This window comes from Nannobrachium achirus (assembly GCF_963921795.1).
Source record: "Nannobrachium achirus genome assembly, chromosome: 4".
NCBI classification, from domain to species: domain Eukaryota; kingdom Metazoa; phylum Chordata; class Actinopteri; order Myctophiformes; family Myctophidae; genus Nannobrachium; species Nannobrachium achirus.
The window spans coordinates 20,948,039-20,969,929 of record NC_137813.1 but is presented as its reverse complement, the minus strand read 5'-3'; the positions used below and the strand labels follow the sequence as shown (position 1 = coordinate 20,969,929).

Here is a 21,891-nt window from a genome sequence, read left to right as displayed (position 1 = left end):
TGACATAAATACGCAAAACCAAAAGAAAACCAAATCTCCCTCAACAGTAAACAAACCACCATACAAATTAAGTGTATAGAAGGTATATGCACATTTCTAAAGTGACTTTTTAATACCTCTAAAATGACAAATTAAATCTTGGCCAAATTGTCCAATATTAGAGGCAGAACGCGAGGCGTTGTGAGCATGTAGATCTGCTATTTTCACAATAGAGCCGTGTTATACAAAATGTAATGCCTTAGTGCTTGTCAGGGTGGAGGGGTCCCCAGTTAAAATATGATTATTTTGGGGGTCACAGCCTGAAAAGGTTGAGAACCACTGTTCTAGAAGACAGTGTTTTCTTGTTCCACATTTTAAGCACATCATTAACCATATAGCACATGAAAAAAATAGACCATGTGAGCTTGTGGTTGTCATATATTTGTTTACCTTTGTTTATAATATTTTACAGATAGGCTTTTCAGAGCAATCCACATCAAACAAACAATTAGGGACATAGATAAAACATGTTAAAATCAACTTTTTGGGGGTGTTGTTAAGAAGCAAGAGTGCAGTGGTGAGACCAGCATGTGTTAACAACATGGTATTGATTGAAGACTTTATTAGAAGTTTGCATAGGAAAAGGTTCAGTTTCATGACGGTACAGTTCACTGGTACAAGGTCTACTAAAAGGAGATCCATGAAAAGACTAAGCTTATTTCCACAGGAAACCATTAAAGTATCTCATATAACATTGAATGACAGAATAGAACACAGTACTATGCAGTAGATATGTAAATAAAAATAAAAATGAGAGAACAAAAAAAAAGGGGAAAACAGTAATTCAAAACAAACATTAAGTATATACAAAGAAGGGGCAGGGGAGGGTAGGGTTGGGCTAGGTTAGTTTTTTTACCAGTTGCGAACGGCTGCTCCCTGTAAGTGGTTTTTCAGGGCAATTTTAAAGGATGCTAGTGATCCACACTCCTTTATGGCCTTCGGTAAGGCTTTCCACATTTTGGTGGTATAGCAGAAAAAAGAGTTTGACCTGCCTCTGTTGTAATTATGGACATCCTTAATGTTTATAAAGTATTTTGACAGGTACTTGGGTATCATAGTGGTGTAGTGTATCTTGTACACCAGGCCCATTGCAAGTTGCTGTACTCTGTCATCTACTCTGAGCCACCCCACTCTTAACTGGTGAGTAGCGGTGAGGTGAGTCTGATATATAGGGAAGGTTAAGCAGGACCCTAATTAGTTTATTTTGGGCTGTTTGGAGTTTAGTTTTTAGGGCTTGTGGGGCGTCACGATACCATACGTGGACTCCGTAGTCAAAGAGGGGCTGGATTATTGCACCAGCGATCCTCTGTAGGAAACGAGTTCGTTGGTTGATTTTATTTATTACTTTAGAAGTCATCTTTTCGCTGGAAAGATTAGCTTCAAGGATACATCCTTGGTAGACCAACACGTATCTTACATCTACCAGGTCTACCAGGTATCTGTATGCAAGTCTCTGCTGACTTGATTAACATTACAATTCTCACATTATATTAGACAACATTCAAGGTTCAAGGTAGTTTTTATGGTTACATCTTGTGTACATGTACATAAGAGTAAAACCTTTTTGGCTTCCTTCAGGCAATGTAGCAGTCAGTATGTATAATAACAATAATAACAACAGCAGAAACAAGTAAGAAAAACAATATAATAAAATGTGTATAAAAGTTTGGCCAACAGCATTTTTCTACCCCCAGCAGTTACTACCTAACTTTGTCTAAACAACTTCACAGTGTATTCTCATTCTGTGTTCAACAGGTTAGTACATTCAACTTCACAGTATATTCTACAGGCGCACGGGAACTAATAAATCTTAGGGTGGGCTGGGCTGAGCTTGGAGACATGCACGCGTGTTCGTGTCCGTGGCGCGGCCGCGCGAAATTTTGCGTTTTTTTTTTTTTTTTTCGGGTTTGGGTGATTTTTATTGCGGTTTTGGGGGACTTTTATTACGGTTTCGGTCGGTGATTTCCCCCCACGCAATGGTATAGCACGGAGCCAAAGACAGACAGGCAACACACACACACACACACACACACACACTACAATGCCCTGTTCTGTTTCACCAACAGTGTGTTTCAAAAATATAAAACCCCCAGCCATGCAGAATAATAAACTACAGCGCCAAACCCACATCAGAAAACAAACTGGATCTACATCCACATAATCCACTGGTCTATTTTTGTGTATACAACTGAAACAAACACATACTAGAAACAAGGCTCAAAATGTATACAGCAATAGGCTATTACTGACAAAAGAACTAGTCTGCACGGCGGCAGACAGTTTTGCAAATAAGGATAGATAAAGAGAGAGAGAGAGAGAGAGAGAGCACATTATAAAGTCAATCTTCTTACCTTGTTAAAACCTCACTTTATCCTTGATAGCGAATGAACTGTCCCTTAAGTGATGTGTTGCAAATTAATGAAGCAAAACACACAGTCCACCATAAAGTAATCATGTTCCTGGTTACATGCCTGCACCGCCATAGACTGTGTGCACCGCGCGTTGTGTATTGAAACTGGAGACTGCTTCCGGGTAGACCTGCCGTTTCCCTAGCAACCTAAGCACACCGGTGGGGGCCAGGGCTGGGCAAGGAGGTAGGGAGCGCTTGGTTGTATCCTCTTGGACCGCGCGGAGGTGCCGAAAGTCGGGGGGACGAAGGTTTTTATTATTCTATAACTCGGTAACGGCGCTGAGTCTGCTCATGCGACTGGAGGGGGGGCTGACCAGCCACCAGGGGGGGCTGTAGCCCCCGTAGCCCCCCCCCCCCCTTCCCGCGCTACTGATATTCTATGTAGAGTATGTGCAGTTCAAGCACACTAGTGCAAGAAACCGACGGGTGGGGTCTAGCGGTTCCCCTTTCCCTGGATAGTTCTCGTTCTTGACAGTTTGTTCATGTGCCTGATTGTGCGTGGAAAGATTTTTTTTTTGCAATCTGTTGCTAGTAGCTGCGACATAGTCGTTTTCCAGGCAAAATCTTAAAATGAATGTAATTAATGTAACATAAGCTAATGTAGGTTGAAGGTTGTAGGCATACATGTTTGCATGTCAAGATAGTTGACATACACTGTTGTAAATAGGCCTTATTCCTTGGAATTCCATGGCTTATGCCAATGCCGTTTTTTCGAGCTCGCTGTATCTTCAGGAGAAGCTGGTCATTGACTGTCAAATACTGCAGATCAAATATCATCAAATCATTTCACACTCTTCATATTAATCCTTAAGCATTGAGTTGCCTCATCTTTCATTCATGCATTACCGTCCTATTTTAAAATTGCCTGATGGTCGACGGTCGACGCCACAAGCGTGACTGTTTGTGAGCCCCACCGAACTTGGCATAAACACTGTTCAGGTGTCTGCCATGATAATAGCCACACCAGGGGCCATGTGTGGCCACCAGGGGCCCAATCAGGTGAGCCAAAGTGGCCATGTGTGGCCCCCAAGGACCTCAAGGGGGTCCCAAGCACGGATGCTCTAATCCGTGACCAATCTTGGCAGAAACACTGTTCAGGCTTCTGACATGAGAATTGTCACACCAAAGAAATCTAAATTGCACACATATGGGGCACTACAGCAGTATTAAAGCAGTGTTTAACAAAATGGCTATATGGCTATAGCTCGGTGACCATTGCACTGAACAGCTCAATATAGGACTAGATTGGAAGGTGTCCTGAGAATCTAGTATTCAAAAGATAGCTAACATAACAAATACACTCCTCCCCACTTCTCACTATTTCAAATGTTACTCAGATTTGACTAAATAAATAGAGATAATAGACGCTAAAGGCAAAGATGCGGAAACGCGTTTGTGCAATAACTCCAGCTAGAACCAAAGATATTGCAAGCATCTAGTCAGCAGCTCAGCATTTTGTGAAAAGAGGAATTCACATTATGCACTTAAACATTAACAGTTTGTTTGCTAAATATGAACAAATCAAGCATATGGTTCTCGAAGGTAAGGTCCATTTTCTAACCTTCTCAGAGACTAAACTTGATGCCTCTATCACTGACTCTCAGATCGAAATTGACAACTACTCTGTAATCAGAAATGATAGAAACAGATTTGGTGGTGGTGTATGCATGTATGTTCATAACAGTATTAAGTATATCCCCCGCCCTGACCTACAACACAGCTCTTTAGAAACTGTATGGGTGGAAGTGATTCTTAAGAAAGCTAAAAACATACTAATCGGTGCCATCTATAGACCGCCCGACCAAAATGATTTCTGTGAGTTACTGGAGGAGAGCCTTGCACCGGTGGACAATGTTGAAAAATACATTATTGGAGATTGGAACATAGACATGCTTCGTAAAGAAGCTCCTCTATTCAAAAAATTCAATAAGCTATGTAATCAACAGGGTTTCACTCAGCTCATCACCAAGCCAACTAGGGTTACAGATAACTCTCAAACAACCATAGATCTCATTGTAACCACAGACAAATCTAAAGTCTCCGCGAGTGGGACTATCGAATGTGGTGGCCTAAGCGACCATGATATCATTTACTGCACCCGTAAAATACATAAGTCCAAAGCTGACGGCCACAAAACAGTTGAAGCTAGAAACCTCAAAACCTACTCTAGCGAAGCCTTTAATCACAAACTGGAGAAATCTGACTGGTCCCCAGTACTAGCTAGTACTCAGGTCGATGAAGCCTGGCTGGGCTTTAAATCCATTTTCAACACTACCCTAGACGAAGTGGCTCCTTTGCGTAGGGTCAGGGTTAAAGCCCGCTCACAGCCATGGTGGAATTCGGAAATCTGTGAATCAATGAAACTCAGAGACAAAAAATACTCTGAGAAGCGCAAATATAATCACAAACTCAAAAAAGGCCCCAATAAACACCTTGAAGCCAAATTAGAAATAGTCAGTTTAGAGGCTAATAAACTGAGAAATCGGACAACCTCCTTAATCCTTTCTGCCAAAAAAAACTACTTGGATGAGAAAGTTGAGGAAAACATCCACAAACCACGAGATCTATGGAAGCTATTTAAAACCCAGCTAGGCTGTGGTGCTAAACTCAGATCCATAGCCAGCAACATATCCATCCAAACTCCCATAACCCTCCTCACTGACAGTCTTGATGTAGCCAAAAATCTCAACATCTACTTCACCTCCATGGCCAAAAATCTGGTCAATAAACTGCCCGCTCCATCTGGGCTGTTTGGTGTTAGGCACATCTTGAAATTCTACAGGAACCTTGGGGTATGCAAAGACAATTTTAAACTTGCCACGGTGACAACTGATGAAGTGTTTAAAAAACTGCGCACCCTACCTAAATTCAAGGCCGCTGGCCATGACAAAATCGCCCCCAAATTTCTCATAGACTCAGCTGCCACCATTGCCCCAATCATTACCCATATTATTAATCTAAGCAGGGTTATGTCCCCCAGGACTTCAAATTAGCTAAGGTAACCCCCCTGCACAAAAAAGGCAGTAAACTTGACCCTGGCAACTACAGGCCAATCTCAATCCTTAGTTCCATCTCTAAGGTAATGGAAAAAATTGTCTATGAACAGGTGGCTAAATATCTTGAAGAGAATAAACTGATCTACGAGTTCCAGTCTGGCTTCAGAGAGTCCCATTCCACAGATACATGCCTCATCTATTTGAATGATTACATCAAACGTGAAATTTACGATGGCAAATATTGCGGCATGGTCATGCTGGACCTCCAGAAGGCATTTGACACCGTCGATCATTCTATTCTGATTGAAAAACTCAAAGCTATTGGTCTTGATAGCACAGCAGTGAGATGGATGCACTCTTACTTGGTGGGGAGGGAACAGATGGTGGAAGTCAACGGAACCCTGTCCCCCCCCCTCCCAGTAAACTGTGGAGTACCTCAAGGGAGTATACTAGGACCACTGTTGTTCTTAATATACGTAAACGACATGTCATCTGCTTGTGACTGCAATCTGTTTCTGTTCGCGGACGACTCGGCTCTCCTAAGGCCTCTCCACACCAAAAAGTCTGCAAAGGACTGCAAAGAACTTGCAAAGGACTGCAAAGAACTGCAAAGAACTTGCAAAGGACTGCAAAGAACTGCACAGAACTTCGTCTGCCGACTGTATGCCGACTGTACTTACTGTATGCAATTGTGCGCATGCGCGGAGAGATCGCATGAAATACCATTCCAAACCAGGAGGTGGCAGTAGTCTGAAAGGCTATTTTCACTCCATAGTTGATCGTCCCTGCATGCCGTCGCTTTCGGAAAATGCTGTTATTAAGCCTATTATTTATATTATTATTTGGATAAAGTAGAACAACCTTTAAAACCAATCATAATCATTTAAAATTGTATCATGATCTGACACTTTCACAACAGCTTGTTGCTGCTTCAGCGTTCTGCCTCCATGTGACGTCGCGCATTGAAAATATCAGAGCTACAAGCTCACAACATGTCGGAACTTGAAGCGTTGTGAGCTTGTATGTCTGCTATGCTCGACACGCACCGTCATACGCTGAAGCACACATCCAGCTTTTCACAGCTGAAAGAGGAGGTAATCTAAACCAAACTGGACCCAGTTGAAACGTGGATATTATACAATCAAGCACCTCTCTGAGCGCAGCAATTGGGCAACTACTACATCGCCCTAGGCAAGCAGTTCACTCGCGCCCACTTTATTCATTTGTGTGTAGTGTGTTGTCTCGGTGTCCTCTGTGACTGTGTGGAAACAGTATGTATGCCAAACAGATAGCTACCAGCGGATTGTGTGTTGTCTTTTATCCGCTCTCGTTGGCTCATTTCACTGCCGACGGGCAAGGGACCGACTCAACAAAACCGGGCAAGTCCAGTTTCCCAGTTTTCGGTCGATAACGTCCCCGACCCGCTGCCGAAAACCTGACGATGAGCTCCCGTTCGGCAACCGACGCTATCCGCCGCCTTCCGCCGCCGAATCGTCGACGAATCTGTGCGGTTAAAAGTGGCCTCTAGTCTCAGGCAGAGACATATCGCAGGTTGAAAAGGCCCTTAACTGTGAACTTAATAAGATCTGCACCTGGCTCAATGACAACAGACTATCAATTCACCTAGGCAAAACTGAATGTATCCTCTTTGGATCTAGTCAGAAACTTAGCCTAGTTGAGAACTTCACAATTAAAGTAGGTGACACTGTGATCGAAAGAAAAAACTACATCTGCTACCTGGGTTGCATCCTGGAGGCTAACCTATCCAGTGAAAAAATGACCACCAAGGTAATCAATAAAGTCAACCAACGAATTCGCTTCTTGCAAAGGGTTGCCCCGCTGATCAATATTAAATCCCGAAAGACACTAGGAGGTGCTCTTATTGGGCCCCTCATTGATTACGGAGTCCTTGTCTGGTATCGCGACGCCCCAGCTGCCTTAAAGTTAAAGCTCCAAACAGCCCAAAACAAACTAATTAGGGTTGTGCTTGGTCTCCCTCCTCAGACCCACCTTACCGATCATCACCACGAAAGCGTGGGATGGCTCAAAGTAGCTGACAGAGTACAGCATCTTGCAATGGGCCTGGTGTACAAGATACACTACACCTCCAAGATTCCCATGTACCTGACAAACTACTTCTTAAAGGTCAAGGATGTTCACAATCACAACACCAGAGGCAGCTCCACTAATCATCATCAACGTAGATTTAACACTAAACAAGGCTCTAACTCGTTCTCCTGCTACACCATCAACATGTGGAACGCCCTTCCACAAGCCCTAAAGGAGAGCAAATCCCTAGCCTCCTTCAAAATTGGTATGAAAAGTCACCTTCAGACAGCTGCTACCCGTGACTTGTAAATAGACTAAGCCCCCATGCTCCCCCCCCCCCCTTTTCTCTTTTTTTGTTTTTGATGTTATGCTTTTGAAACTGATATTATCCTAGATAAAGTACTATGTTCTATCCGTCTGTCTTTCAATGTTATATGAGATACTTAAAGTGTGGTTCCTGTGGAAATAAGCCTCGGCTTTCTAGGATCTCCTTTTAGTTGACCTTGTACCAGTGATTTCTACTGTCATGAAACTGTACTTTTTTCTATTGCAAACTTCTAATAAATTCTTCAATCAATCAAACCACAGCCGGTAACCTTACAGGAGCCCAGGCCATGCTTGTTAGCCTTGATGCTGCTGAGGAGGTCAGATAGCTCATGTGCGATTGCCTCCTCAAGCTTTTCCATTAGACAGCCTCCCCTAAAGTAGGGGCAGTGAGACTCCAGTGCTTTGAAATCAGTGATCTGATTGATGCTGAAGAAATCACGGTAAGTATTGCGGTTGGGTAGGTCATATTGGTTAACATTGGTCATGCTCAGGATGGATTTGAAGATGTAGAACTTGTCTGGGTCATCCACTATCTCCTTGAAGACCAGCATGGAATCACTGTAGAAACTCTGAAAGAAACCCGGCTTATTCTCTTTGAATGCTTTAATATAGCGGTCGACAAGGAGGGCATGGATGCGCACGCGGATGCCTTGCTGGCGGATGAAGGCGATCTTGTTCTCCAGGCGGTTCTCAATCACCTGGTTGAGGTCCTCCAGAAGGGAGATTTCTTCCCGCTTGAAGAGCTCAGAGCTGGTGTTAGGTTGGTAGGCGTACTGCCAGAAGGAGCTGACGTAGACTCGGGGAGGCTCTACCACCTTGATGTGGGGAGATAAGGTCCAGAACAGGGCTCCATAAACCCTCATCAATTCCTGTGTGTCCAGTGTGTCAGCCTTGTTGAGGATGATGCGGATCCGGGACTCGTGGCCCTTCAGCTGCTTCTCCAAGAGCATCTCCAGCTCCAGCCCCACGTCCAGCTTGGTTGGGTCAAACAATATAAAGATCAGGTCAGCACGGTCAATGAACCACTGGCAAACATCGTTGAAGGGGTAGCCTGGATGAACAAAGAGAAATAGTTTATATCACAGCTAGAACTGGAGGTCCCTTTAAGTTTGCACATTCTCACAGCACGCCAGTAATCCAATTGCCATATCTCTCATGGGTCTGGTCTGTGAACAGGTTACTTTCCCCTTTCAATTTGCATACAATTCTGACCCAGATTATAGCCACGGATTATAGCCACAGGAAGGTGAGGCGCCGCCTGCTTCAGCTTCCTCTTGGGTCACATCAGCGAGGGCCTGATCTAACACCATTGTTAAGGTAGGAAGACAATTACTATCTGCTTAGTATGGATGATACTCTACTCACGACTGCAAGCCAAGGCTCTGCAGAGAGAATGGGGAAGAAATAAATGAAGTGTAGCGTAAGTTTATACAGGGCATGGGAGTCAAGTTGCTGCTCAGCTGTAGTCAGATGTCAGTCAGCTCTGTTCTCATACCTCATTAACATATCTGCTGGTCATTATGTCACATGACTGCCATACTCCAATCAAGGCTCTCAATCAGTAGGGAAGGCTCCTTTAAATAGAGCTTGCTTTCTCTACCAATGCTTGGTTCCGGAGCTTCGGAATCATTTGCTGCTTGCTTCCTCCTCCACCCCCTCTATGGAGGATGAAAAATGACTTTATTCAAAATAAATAAATTAATAAATAAATGAAATTATAAATAAAGAAATGCAAAAATAAATAAATAAATATGCAAAGAAATGTAAAAAAATATAGATAAATATATATATTTATGTGAAAATGTATTTATTTATATATATATTTATGTATTTGTGTATTTATTTATTTATTCATTTATTTATTTATATTTTTATTTATTTATTTATTTGTGTATATAGTTATTTTTGTATGTATTTGTTTGCATATTTCCTTATTTTTTTATTTTTTTACTCATTTATTTATTTATTCTTTTATTTTTGTATTCTTTTATTTATTCTTTTATTTATTCTTTTATTTATTCCTGTATTTCTTGAACCGTATGCTAATGGCCTTTCAGGCTTTAGCAATCAAACCCAGAGTGATCAAAGCCACACATGCCACAATAGCTATGAGGAGATTTCAGTGCCAGATTTCCATTCGCATTCGACTCTGGGGCCTCGGCCTCGGATCGCAGAGTGGCACACGCTCGGGGACCACCTCCAGGGACCCCCTGGAGCTCCGGGGACCCCCGCGGACCCCCTGGCGCTGCCGTCAAAGGGGTTAAAAAGTGGCAAAAAAGTGCGCCACTTTTTGGGGAAATTCGGGACTTTGACCGTGCGGACCCCCTCCATGGGTAATGGGACCGGGACAAAAGTGACAGCGCCGCCTGGTGGCGCCCCCCCGCCACTGCAGCGCACCCCCGCGGACCCCTGCGCCGCCCCAAAAAAATAGGCCAAAATACCCAAAAGTAGCCGATCTACGAGCTCCAGCTCCACTCCGCGGGCCCTCCCGGGGGTCCCTGGGCCCCCTCTTCTCGAGGGCCAAAGATAACGCCAAAAAACAGCATGTGGTAGCAGACCCCCAAGCTCGAAAACTTAAAACGCCACAGCAAGTGGCCCCGTCGGGGACCCCCGGGGACCACCCAGGCCAACCCCAGGCCATGAAAAGCCTCGCCGGGAGCGCTCTCTGGCCTGTGAAAAAGACGAGGATACAATGTACCCTCCCCTTTTTTTCAGCTTTCGAATTAATAGTTGCAAGCAAAAAATAGTGTTTATTGTCAAGATTCTTCACCAGCCAGGCTGGCTTTGTCAGAGGCCCAAAAGGGGGACGGGCCTCCATTCCGAAACCCCACCATTCCGAAACCCCACCATTCCGAAATTTAAATTATTTTAACTTTCACCCACCTCCACCCACTTTACCTCACCCACGTTCACCCACCCACCTCCAACCACCTTCCCCCTTCTCCACTCACTTCCTCCCACCTCCACCCACTTTCACTCACCTCCACCCACCCACCTCCACCAACTTTAACCCAGCCACCTCTACCCAATTTCACAATTTTTCCCCGGGGGCCAAAAATAACGCAAATTTTCACCCACCTCCATCCACTCCATCAACCTCCACCTACTTTCACCCAGCTCTATTCACTTTCCCCTAACCTCCACCCACTTTCACCCAGGCCCACCCACTTTTACCCAACTCCACCCACTTTCCTGCCCCTTGGAGTCGGGTGAAAGTGGGTGGAGGTGGGGGGGGGGGGGGGCAAAGTGGGTGGATGTGGGTGGAGTTGGGTGAAAGTGGGTAGAGGTGGGTGGGGGGGGGGGGGGGTTGGTAAAAGTGGGTGGAGGTTGATGGAGTGGATGGAGGTGGGTGAAAATTGGCATTATTTTTGGCCCCCAGGGACCCCCCCTGAGAAGCGGGGGCCCAGGGACCCCCGGGAGGGCCCGCGGAGTGGAGCTGGAGCTCGTAGATCGGCTACATTTGGGTATTTTGGCCTATTTTTTGGGGGCGGCGCAGGGTTCTGCGGGGGTCCCCCGGGGTGGGCCTGCCTCCAGGGACCCCCCCGGAACCGGCCCCGTCTCTCCCAGTGGCTCGGGGGCCGAGTTACGGCCTTTTTTCCCAGCTGCAGTTCCGGCCAAATAAAAATGAGAGAACAAAAAAAAAGGGGAAAACAGTAATTCAAAACAAACAGTAAGTATATACAAAGAAGGGGCAGGGGAGGGTAGGGTTGGGCTAGGTTAGTTTTTTTACCAGTTGCGAACGGCTGCTGCCTGTAAGTGGTTTTTCAGGGCAATTTTAAAGGATGCTAGTGATCCACACTCCTTTATGGCCTTCGGTAAGGCTTTCCACATTTTGGTGGTATAGCAGAAAAAAGAGTTTGACCCTTTGATGGTTTTGACTCTGGGTAGAAAGTGATCTGTGGCGCTGCCTCTGGTGTTGTAATTATGGACATCCTTAATGTTTATAAAGTATTTTGACAGGTACTTGGGTATCATAGTGGTGTAGTGTATCTTGTACACCAGGCCCATTGCAAGTTGCTGTACTCTGTCATCTACTCTGAGCCACCCCACTCTTAACTGGTGAGTAGCGGTGAGGTGAGTCTGATAGGGAAGATTAAGCAGGACCCTAATTAGTTTATTTTGGGCTGTTTGGAGTTTAGTTTTTAGGGCTTGTGTGGCGTCACGATACCATACGTGGACTCCATAGTCAAAGAGGGGCTGGATTATTGCACCAGCTATGGTCTTCAGTGTGTTGAAATTGACCATTGGGGCGATCCTCTGTAGGAAACGAGTTTGTTGGTTGATTTTATTTATTACTTTAGAAGTCATCTTTTCGCTGGAAAGATTAGCTTCAAGGATACATCCTTGGTAGACCAACACGTATCTTACGTAGCCAAAATACCCAAAAGTAGCCGATCTACGAGCTCCAGCTCCACTCCGCGGGCCCTCCCGGGGGTCCCTGGGCCCCCTCTTCTCGAGGGCCAAAAATAACGCCAAAAAACAGCATGTGGTAGCAGACCCCCAAGCTCGAAAACTTAAAACGCCGCAGCAAGTGGCCCCGTCGGGGACCCCCGGGGACCACCCAGGCCAACCCCAGGCCATGAAAAGCCTCGCCGGGAGCGCTCTCTGGCCTGTGAAAAAGACGAGGATACAATGTACCCTCCCCTTTTTTTCAGCTTTCGAATTAATAGTTGCAAGCAAAAAATAGTGTTTATTGTCAAGATTCTTCACCAGCCGGGCTGGCTTTGTCAGAGGCCCAAAAGGGGGACGGGCCTCCATTCCGAAACCCCACCATTCCGAAACCCCACCATTCCGAAATTTAAATTATTTTAACTTTCACCCACCTCCACCCACTTTACCTCACCCACGTTCACCCACCCACCTCCAACCACCTTCCCCCTTCTCCACTCACTTCCTCCCACCTCCACCCACTTTCACTCACCTCCACCCACCCACCTCCACCAGTTCCGGCCAGTCTGCGCATGGCCGGCTCCGGGGCCCCGAGCCGGACGCATGGATACCGGTCCCGTCTCGAACGGTCGCTCCTAGCCCGAGTTATAGATTTGTATGTGTGCTGCAGTGGCGGGGGGGGGGGGGGGGGGGGGGGGGATATGCAAATATGCAAACAAATACATAAAAAGAAATAATAAAATATATACACAAATAAATAAATAAATAAAATTATAAATAAATAAATGAATAAATAAATACACAAATACATAAATATATATATAAATAAATACATTTTCACATAAATATATATATTTATCTATATTTTTTTAAATTTCTTTGCATATTTATTTATTTATTTTAGCATTTCTTTATTTATAATTTAATTTATTTATTAATGTATTTATTTTGAATAAAGTCATTTTTCGTCCTCCATACACCCCAGCCTCCACCTTTGCACGATCAGTCTGGCTAAGCTCAAATACTTGTGATTGTCTGATTAAGTTACATGTCAATGTGGTTAAGCAAGTACCGTGATCTTGACTAAGTTCATGTCAATGTTGTTCAGCTCAATACTGTGATTTTTTCTAAGTTCATGTCAATGTTGTTAAGCTCAATACTGTGATTTGACTATGTTACATGTCGTCATGGTTATTGCTATTATTTTGCTATTCTATCCCTATGGGGGGGGGGGTATTGTTATGCGTTCCCTGATTTTGCTTAGCATGCTCAGAAAAGCCTGCACAAAATTCAGGGAGCATCTCCGAACGCGGAGCCCTTCAAACGCCAAGATTAACTGTATTCCATTTATGCAATAAATGGTTAAATCTGCTTGACTGTATTCAATTTATGCAATAAATGGTTAAATCTTCTTGACGTGAATGTTCCTGCCTAAACTAACAGTAACAGCATTCTTTAAAATGAGCTGCTTTAGATGTCTACAGTATATGGGGGGGTCGCAAGGGCCCAAATGACAAAGGCCTTTATAAGATCAAATTCAAATTGAGTCTCACCTCTCTCTTGCTGCTTGCGGTTTTCTATAATTCCAGGTGTGTCTACAAAGGTGACATGTTCCAGCAGCTTGTGGGGCAGCTCAATGCCCGTCAGCCTTTTCAGAAAGTTCTGGCCAAACTTCTCTAGATGCGAGAAAGGACGGGAACTGTCTGCTGCCATGACCATACCCTCCACTTTGCCGGCCTTCTCCCCGTGCGTGATTATAGTAAACTCACAGGTAGTGGGTTGAGCACCTGAGGACACATGTTGAACAAATTTAGCCGGGGACCCAGTCACCCAAAATGTGAGATGACCTGTGATTTCTTGCCGTACTTTTTATTTCTGTTTTATCTATTCGTTTTGACATTAAGGTCCACAGAATGAGAGGCCTGCTCTGCCGGAAAATGTTATGACCATTTGTATATTCGCTGTCCCATTGACTCTGAATCCATTGCAAGCATTTGTTTTGCATGAAAAACATCCCTTGGGCTAAATGTCTGCCCCACAAAACTGTGAAAAGTGATGATGAGTCATCAAAAGAAAAGTGAAAAAAGTGATATAACTTTTCACAGTTTTGGGAGGCCGAAATTTAGCTTTTGGGCTTGTGGGTCCCTGACTAATTACAATATGAGGGAAACCAGAGACATGGAGCTGGTTGGGTCAGAAAGGGGTGGAGATCAGCTGTTGGCTAACCTATGGGGAGCTGGTAGGGACTGTCTTGCAGGCCCAGGAGATAGTTGATCATTGAGGACTTTCCTACACTCCAGGATCCCAGGAAAAGCACCATGGGCTTGGTGGAGTCAATCACCATTTCTGTAAGGCAAGAACAGGAGTAATTGTAATAAAACCAGTTAACAAAAGCATAAGCTGTGGGGCAGAAACCAGCTATCTTCAAAATGTTCATTTTTCTGGAAATGGGGAAAAGAGGTTTTGTCCATCATTGATAAGAACAGCTGAATGGACCTCCAAGCTCACAATTAGGTTGGAGGTCAAAAGGGGGTGGAGCCTGGAGTTGGTAAAACCAGCTAACTCCACCCCCCCCCCCCCCCCCCCCCCCCCCCCTTTGGTGGAGTTAGCTGGTTTAGCAGGTAGTTCGAGAGGATCCAATGGAGTTAACTGGTTTCATCAGAAGTCTTAAAATTTTAAGCAGGACTTTTGAGAAACAAACAAACACACAACAGCTTGAGTGCATCTCTCCATTCTGACATGTCTCCTTAACGACATGTCTCCATTCCGACACTAACCCTATCTCTTACCCTAACCCTAAACCTAACCTCTATGGAAGTGTTGCCACTCCGACAATAAGAAGTCACTGCCGGAGTGGCGACATGTCGGAATGGAGAGCGCCCCCCCCCCCCAACAGCTTCATATATTAGTTAATTGGCAGCATTGTGTGAGTATATGTGTGTATACAAAAGTATACACAAAAGGAAAGTGTGTATACAAAAGCATGGTGTGAGTATATGTGTGTATACAAAAGTTTCTGGAACTATATCTGCACTGACTCTGACCTCCAAGGACCTTCCAGGGAGGGTGCTCTTGTGCGTCTTGCGGCATCAGACACTTTATGTATATATATTTATTGCGACCGTTAGGTCGCAGTTTAGTATCAAAACCTCCACCAGCCGTCCGTCCGTCCGTCCGTCCGTCACACGTCACACCTTTGCCCTGCTCATATCTCCGCATCAGTATGACATCACACTGCTGACATCAGTATGACATCACACCGTACACAAATGACCCTTATATAAGACCGGCAAGAAACAGTGGTCTAAAACAGTGGTTGCTATGGTAACCAGTTGGTTGCTAAGGTAAAAAACATGGTTGCTATGGTAAACAGTTGGTTGCTAGGGTAAACAGTCTCTATATATGGAGTTATATGTTGTTCGTGTCCAAATATGGGGCTTGTGAGGTCAGACTTAGTGAGATTCGTCGGTTATCTCCATATATGGAGGGAGAACCAGCTTATGAGCCGATGAGTTGTGTCAGAGTCGAGATCCTGCTTGCATCTAATCTGTCGGTAGATAATGCCGGTCTTATATAAGGGTTATTTGTGTACGGTGTGATGTCATACTGATGTCAGCAGTGTGATGTCATACTGATGTCAGCAGCTATGTCTCTATATATGGAGTTATATGTTGTTTGTGTCCAAATATGGGGCTTGTGAGGTCAGACTTAGTGAGATTCGTCAGTTATCTCCATATATGGAGTGATGTGTTGGTTATCTCCATATCTGGAGATTCAACCTTCAACGATTTTGACATCTTGTTACTAATCTGTCGGTAGATAATGCCGGTCTTATATAAGGGTCATTTGTGTACAGTGTGATGTCATACTGATGTCAGCAGTGTGACAGGATATAAGCGACCAACGGTCGCTTATCTCCCGATTAGGGAGTCTTACTGGTATATATATATATATATATATATATATATATATATATATATATTATTTGTTCCCTTTCTTGTTGTACCTTGCTCTTACTGTACTTACTGTACTCTGTACTCTGTTCTTGTTTTTTCTTTTATCTTGTTCATACTTCTCTGTAACTTTGTAAATAACTTTATACTGCTGTGCTGCCTCTGGGCAACTGATTTTCCCCCTTGGGATAATAAAAGTATCTATCTATCTATCTTGAGGATGTGTGTATAAAATGCAGAATGCACCCCCAGCATATATACCTGAGATCCGTCCCAGATCGTTGTACTTGTAGGCCAGCTCCATGGGCAAGATGGATGAGCGGTAGATGTCCTGCAACTTCTCCAGGGCTAAATGACAATGAAAAAGCAGTGAAAATACGATTATGTCAGAGACCGAAAGAGGCAGCTGGAATATGTTTTTATTATTATTTCTTTCTGGAAAATAAAGTTGTTTATTTTGATCTCTTTTGTAAAGCAACTGGGTCGGACACACTGTGAAGATACAGTACAGTACAGTAGCAACTACTGGAAAAATATGCTGTTGGCGTATAGAATATGCCAAACTTTTTGCACATGTACATCTGGGATGCTCCTTTCTTTTCCTGTTGCTCTTTTGCCTTTTGAACTCCTTTATTGTCTCCACCAGCCGAAGGCATGGGGGAGAGTATGTTTTCCCCTTCGTCCGTCCGTGCGTCCGTCCGTCCGTGCGTCCGTCCGTGCGTCCGTGCGTGCGTCCTCGCAGTTTGTGTGCACCAAATCTCAGTCGCCGTTGGCCCGGTCGCTGCCAAAGTGAGCACACACATTCCCTGGTTGCCAATCTAGAACCTCTGCCTTAATTTTTTCAAATAGGCCTTTTCTAGCGCCACCTAGTGGCCGATGTTCACAAAACACATTTCTGTGCACTACTCTTACAGATTTTGTCCAAAAATCCTACAAATCGTTAGGCAGTATCTCGACAGTCATGTGATTGACACGGATCTGTCCAATTTTGCATATTCCATCCTGATTGGCCAAGATTGGCTTCCAAAATTTGTAGGATTGAGCCGTTTTGAACAAAATGTCTCAAATCCCAAACGCAAAGTGCAATTATCATGAAATTGCACACACACGTTCCCACTAGGTCGAGGAAGAAATGCCACTTCAAATTTTTGAAATCAGCCTCATGGTGGCGCTATAACAGGCCGATTTGTGGTTTTACCTATAACTCCACCGATCAGTTTCAAACTTTGTAAGCGCACTCCCTAGAGGCCAAGGATAAACCTTTGCCCTGCATTTCTCACATCAGCCTTTTATAGCGCCACCTTTGGGCCGACTTATGTAAAACACATTTTTGGATATTACTCCTTCAGATTTTCTCCAAAAATAACACAAATCAGTACACAGTATCTCTATAGTCATGTGATCAAGTCTGATCCATCTGATATTTCATATTCCATCCTGATTGGCTAATATTAGCTTCCAAAGTTTGCAGGATTACTCCGTTTTTGAACAAAATGCCTCAAATCATCAACGCAGCTTGCAATTACCGTGAAATTTGCCACACATATTCCCACTATGTCAAGGAACAAATGCTACCCTTTTCACATTGGCCTGTTATAGCGCCACCAGCAGGTAGACTTTAGCAAAATACATTTTTTGGAACACAATGCTTCAAATCATGCATGCAGCGTCCGATTGCCATGAAAGGTCTCTAAGGTGAAGAACATATGCCACCCTTTTTACATTGGCCTATTATACAGTAGCACCACCAGGATGCACGGCCTGGTGGAGACCTGTGCTCGGAAGAGCACTGCTGATAGTATTGTCTATAATTTCGTTCACAATAATAATTTCACAATATAATCTTTAAAAAATAAGTTTGAATGACTTTGGTAACAGTATTGGGGTGACATGCTCATTAATATGTTGCAGGAGATTTGTGGTATTGTACGTGATACATGTACCATTTAGGCTATATGAGTCAACTCAACAGCATGACCTGTGGAAAAGAGCAAAAACATAGCATCTGTTGAGAAAGAGAACCAAGGAAGGCAGAACTGGACAAGTAAAGCTTATGTCAGTTGAGAGAAAGTGTTTCAAAGTGTCCAATAGTAACAAAACAATAACAACAAAATTATAATAACACTAATCATAATCCATGATCTGCAGCCTCTCCATCAGACCTCCTCTGCATTAAACTTTGTGACACTGCATTCCTTTCAATCCTGTCATGTCCGGTCATGCCCTTCATTAATCACTCATCATGCACATAATTATCTGTTTTGACACGCCTTTTCCATTGTTGGCACACCTTCGTTCTCATCGACATGTACCTGTTCACCTTCATCGTAACCACAACTATTAAAGATACGTTGACAAACTAGTTTATCTGGTAGAACTTAATGTCTGTGTGTCCTCAAGTAACTCTGTCCTCTGAAAAGCCAAGCCACCTGTCTACTGTATATAATAATAATAAACATATGCAGTATAATACCCTTTGCAGCTAAGTGGCCCTTTTGCTCCTGCAATGTAAGATGGAAGCACTGTCGGTACTGATAAAACTCAATTATTGAATTATTGAAATCCCAAACATGTAATATACTTGGACCATGCCACATTTAATGCCTGTCTCTGTCTCAGGACTGCCCCCTAGCCTATTTTCCGTGAGCGGCCCCGTACCACGGTCAGTTTGACAAGCTTCTGACAAGCTGACAAGCTGACTTTTTATTTTATTTTCCGTTCTAGTCTTTTTACACAGCTGCGAACTCAATATGAAAATGCAGATATTCATTCAACCTGGGACCTGTATCCAAAAAAGATGCGGACTGGGTCATAAATACGCGTCTCTGTGAGTCAATATCGCTGTATATAGTTTAGCGGAGTCAGAGCAACTTGTTTAAAAGTCCCCTAAAACTGAGATCATTTTATTCTGCCCCTTCCACCATCCGCTTTCAGTCACACCTTGGTAATCTGTCCAATAATGTCAAGCCTTCAGCCCGCAACCCATGGGTGTGATGTTCAGGGGTCATCAACATGTCCGTACATGGACAAACATGTCTGTGGCAAGACCTGTCTGTGTCCGTGGCACATTTTATATTGTCTATAATTTGGTTCACAATAATAATTTCACAATATAATCTTTAAAAAATAAGTGTGAATAACTTTGGTAACAGTTAGGCCGTATTGCATTATAAGGAAAAGTGCTTAGAAAATGAATTTCGTTCCCACGTCTGGGCACTACTCATTCAATGCATTTTTGCATTGACAATACCCCTGTGGACTTTGGGTTAAAAGTTCTCCGCACAAAACCTGCACGACTTTTGTCACCAGCCAGAATTGTATATAAAAGTGAATAACAAAAAAACGAAAATCTTGTGCTGCTGTTTTTGCTTGTAAAATGTACTATATTTTTATTATTATTTTTAGATGTGGTTTGCTGTTATTATATAGTTTTTTTATATACGACTGCATTGTCTGAAGGATGCCAAACAAAAACTAATTTTACTCTTATGTACCTACCTGTACAAAAGACGTAACAATAAAGTACAACCTTGAACCTTGAACCTATGAAAAGCGCTATATAAGTGTGCTGTAATTATTATTATAATAAAAAATGCTGTTAGCTACCCATCAGATAAACAAACAGTTCAGGCCCTCTAACTCAGTGGTTCTCAACCTGTGGGTCGGGACCCCCAGGAGGGTCACTATCTCAGACACTATCTCATTCTAACCTGTATGGAATGGTGTGTCCTCCTTATAATCCAACTGCAGCATTTCATCAATGTGAGATCTGTCTCTGAGGATGGAGGGGGCATCTTTTTCCTTCTCTGTAAAAAAAAAAGAAAAAAAAAAAAACACATTAGAAACTAGAAGCAGTGCTCTTCCGAGCACAGGTCTCCACCAGGCCAGGCGTCCTGGTGGTGCTATAATAGGCTTGGCATGAGGCTGATTTGAACATTTTGTAGTGTAATTTCTTCCTTGGCCTTTTGCGAATGTGCGTGCACAATTTCATTACAACTGCACTCTGTGTTTGATTTGAGGCATTTTGTTCGAAACGGATCAATCCTGCAAAGTTTGGAGGCCAATCTTAGCCAATCAGGATGGAATATTTAATATGGGACAGATCTGTCTTGATCATATGATATGATTGTAGACATACTGTGTACTGATTTGTGTTAATTTTGGGTAAAATCTGAAGGGGTAATATCCAAAAATGTGTCCTACATAAGTCGGCCTCCTGGTGGCGCTATAAAAGGCTGATGTGAAAAATGCAAGGAAAGGGTTTTTCCTTGGTCTATAGGGAGTGCGCTTAAAAAGTTTGAAACTGATCGGTGGAGTTATAGGTAAAAGTACGAATCGGCCTGTTATAGCGCCACCATGAGGCTGATTTAAAAATTTAAGTGGCATTTCTTCCTCGGGCTAGTGGGAACGCGTGTGCGCGATTTCATGTTAATTGCACTCTGCGTTTGTGATTTGAGGCATTTTGTCCAAAATGGACCAATCTTACAACTTTGAAAGCCAATCTCAGCCAATCAAGATGGAATATGGACAATCAGACAGATCTGTTTCAATCACATGACTGTAGAGATACTGTCTACCGATTTGCGTGATTTTTGGACAAAATCTGTAGGAGTAGTGTACAGAAATGTGTTTTGCAAACATCGGCCTCATGGTGGCGCTAGAACAGGGCCATTTGAAAAATGTGGGGCAGAGGTTCTGAATTGGCATCCAGGGAGTGTGTGTGCTCATTTTGGCAGCGACCAGGCCAACGGCGCCGGAGATTAGCTGGTAACAAACTCGGAGGACGGACGCACGCACGCACGCACGCACGGACGGCGGACGCACGGACGGACGGACGGACAGGGGCGAAAACATACTCTCCCCCTGCCTTCGGCTGGTGGAGACAATTAATTTGTTAAAAGTTGAAAGCTTATGACCTTTTTCAAATATCTGTATCAAAGACAATTGATACGGACGGATGCTTGGCAATACCATCACCCTTTGCTATTCAATTTCAACCTTTTTGCAGACATGACATGTTTCAGCTTAATTCAAGATAAACTAGTTTAGTAACGTTTAGATAAACTGTAATTTATTATTCTTTTTGAACCAGGCCTGTGCAACAAATCTGACACTTTTGTACACTATCAAATACTAGATCTGAAATACTGCTATCCCTGAGCACAGTACAGTATTATATTAAAGCTATACTGTGTAAGTTGCTAAACTAGTGGTCAGTAGCGGTATTGCTTTTTTCAGCCGTTTTTCGCCCGGAGTCGTCGCAGACCACCGCCGCGGACCACCGGAGCGGCGCCGCAAACCACCGCGACCGATACAAATCCGTGGAGGGGTAGAATGCATGGTAGAAAGTAATTTTCTGGCCAGGATTTGGGGATTAAGAGGTTAAGAATCCTTCACCATGGTAAACACTGTAGCTGAGCGAGGCTACTTCCTGAAGACACAGCAGATAAGCTGTGATTGGCCGGTAGTGTATCATGTGTGTATGATCCGCGATGTGATTGGCCAACGTATACACAATGTATACGTGACGTTATTTTTCCGCGAAAACCGGACCCCGGCCAGGATCATAGAAAACAAAGAGAAGGCTTTAGAAGCTGAAAATAACGGAGTGGGTGTTCTAAAACTTTAGCGATTTAATAGTTAGGACAATTTTAAGATTTGTTTTATAAAAAAAGTTACATGGTATAACTTTAACCTAACCTCGCCAGCCTGGTGTTCACAACAGGCC

At 43.7% G+C, this 21,891-nt stretch overlaps 1 protein-coding gene across 1 annotated transcript; it reads right to left on the bottom strand.

Moving 5' to 3' along the window:
• Window positions 1-8,063: 8,063 nt before the first annotated feature.
• Window positions 8,064-16,467, bottom strand: LOC308284101 (sarcalumenin-like; the record flags this gene model as incomplete). Its single annotated transcript, XM_080724640.1, has 4 exons — window positions 8,064-8,872; window positions 13,764-13,997; window positions 14,437-14,556; window positions 16,425-16,467. 4 exons carry the CDS (start codon window positions 16,465-16,467, stop codon window positions 8,064-8,066), a joined length of 1,206 nt encoding a protein of 401 aa, XP_080580766.1.
• Between the last annotated feature and the right edge of the window lie 5,424 nt (window positions 16,468-21,891).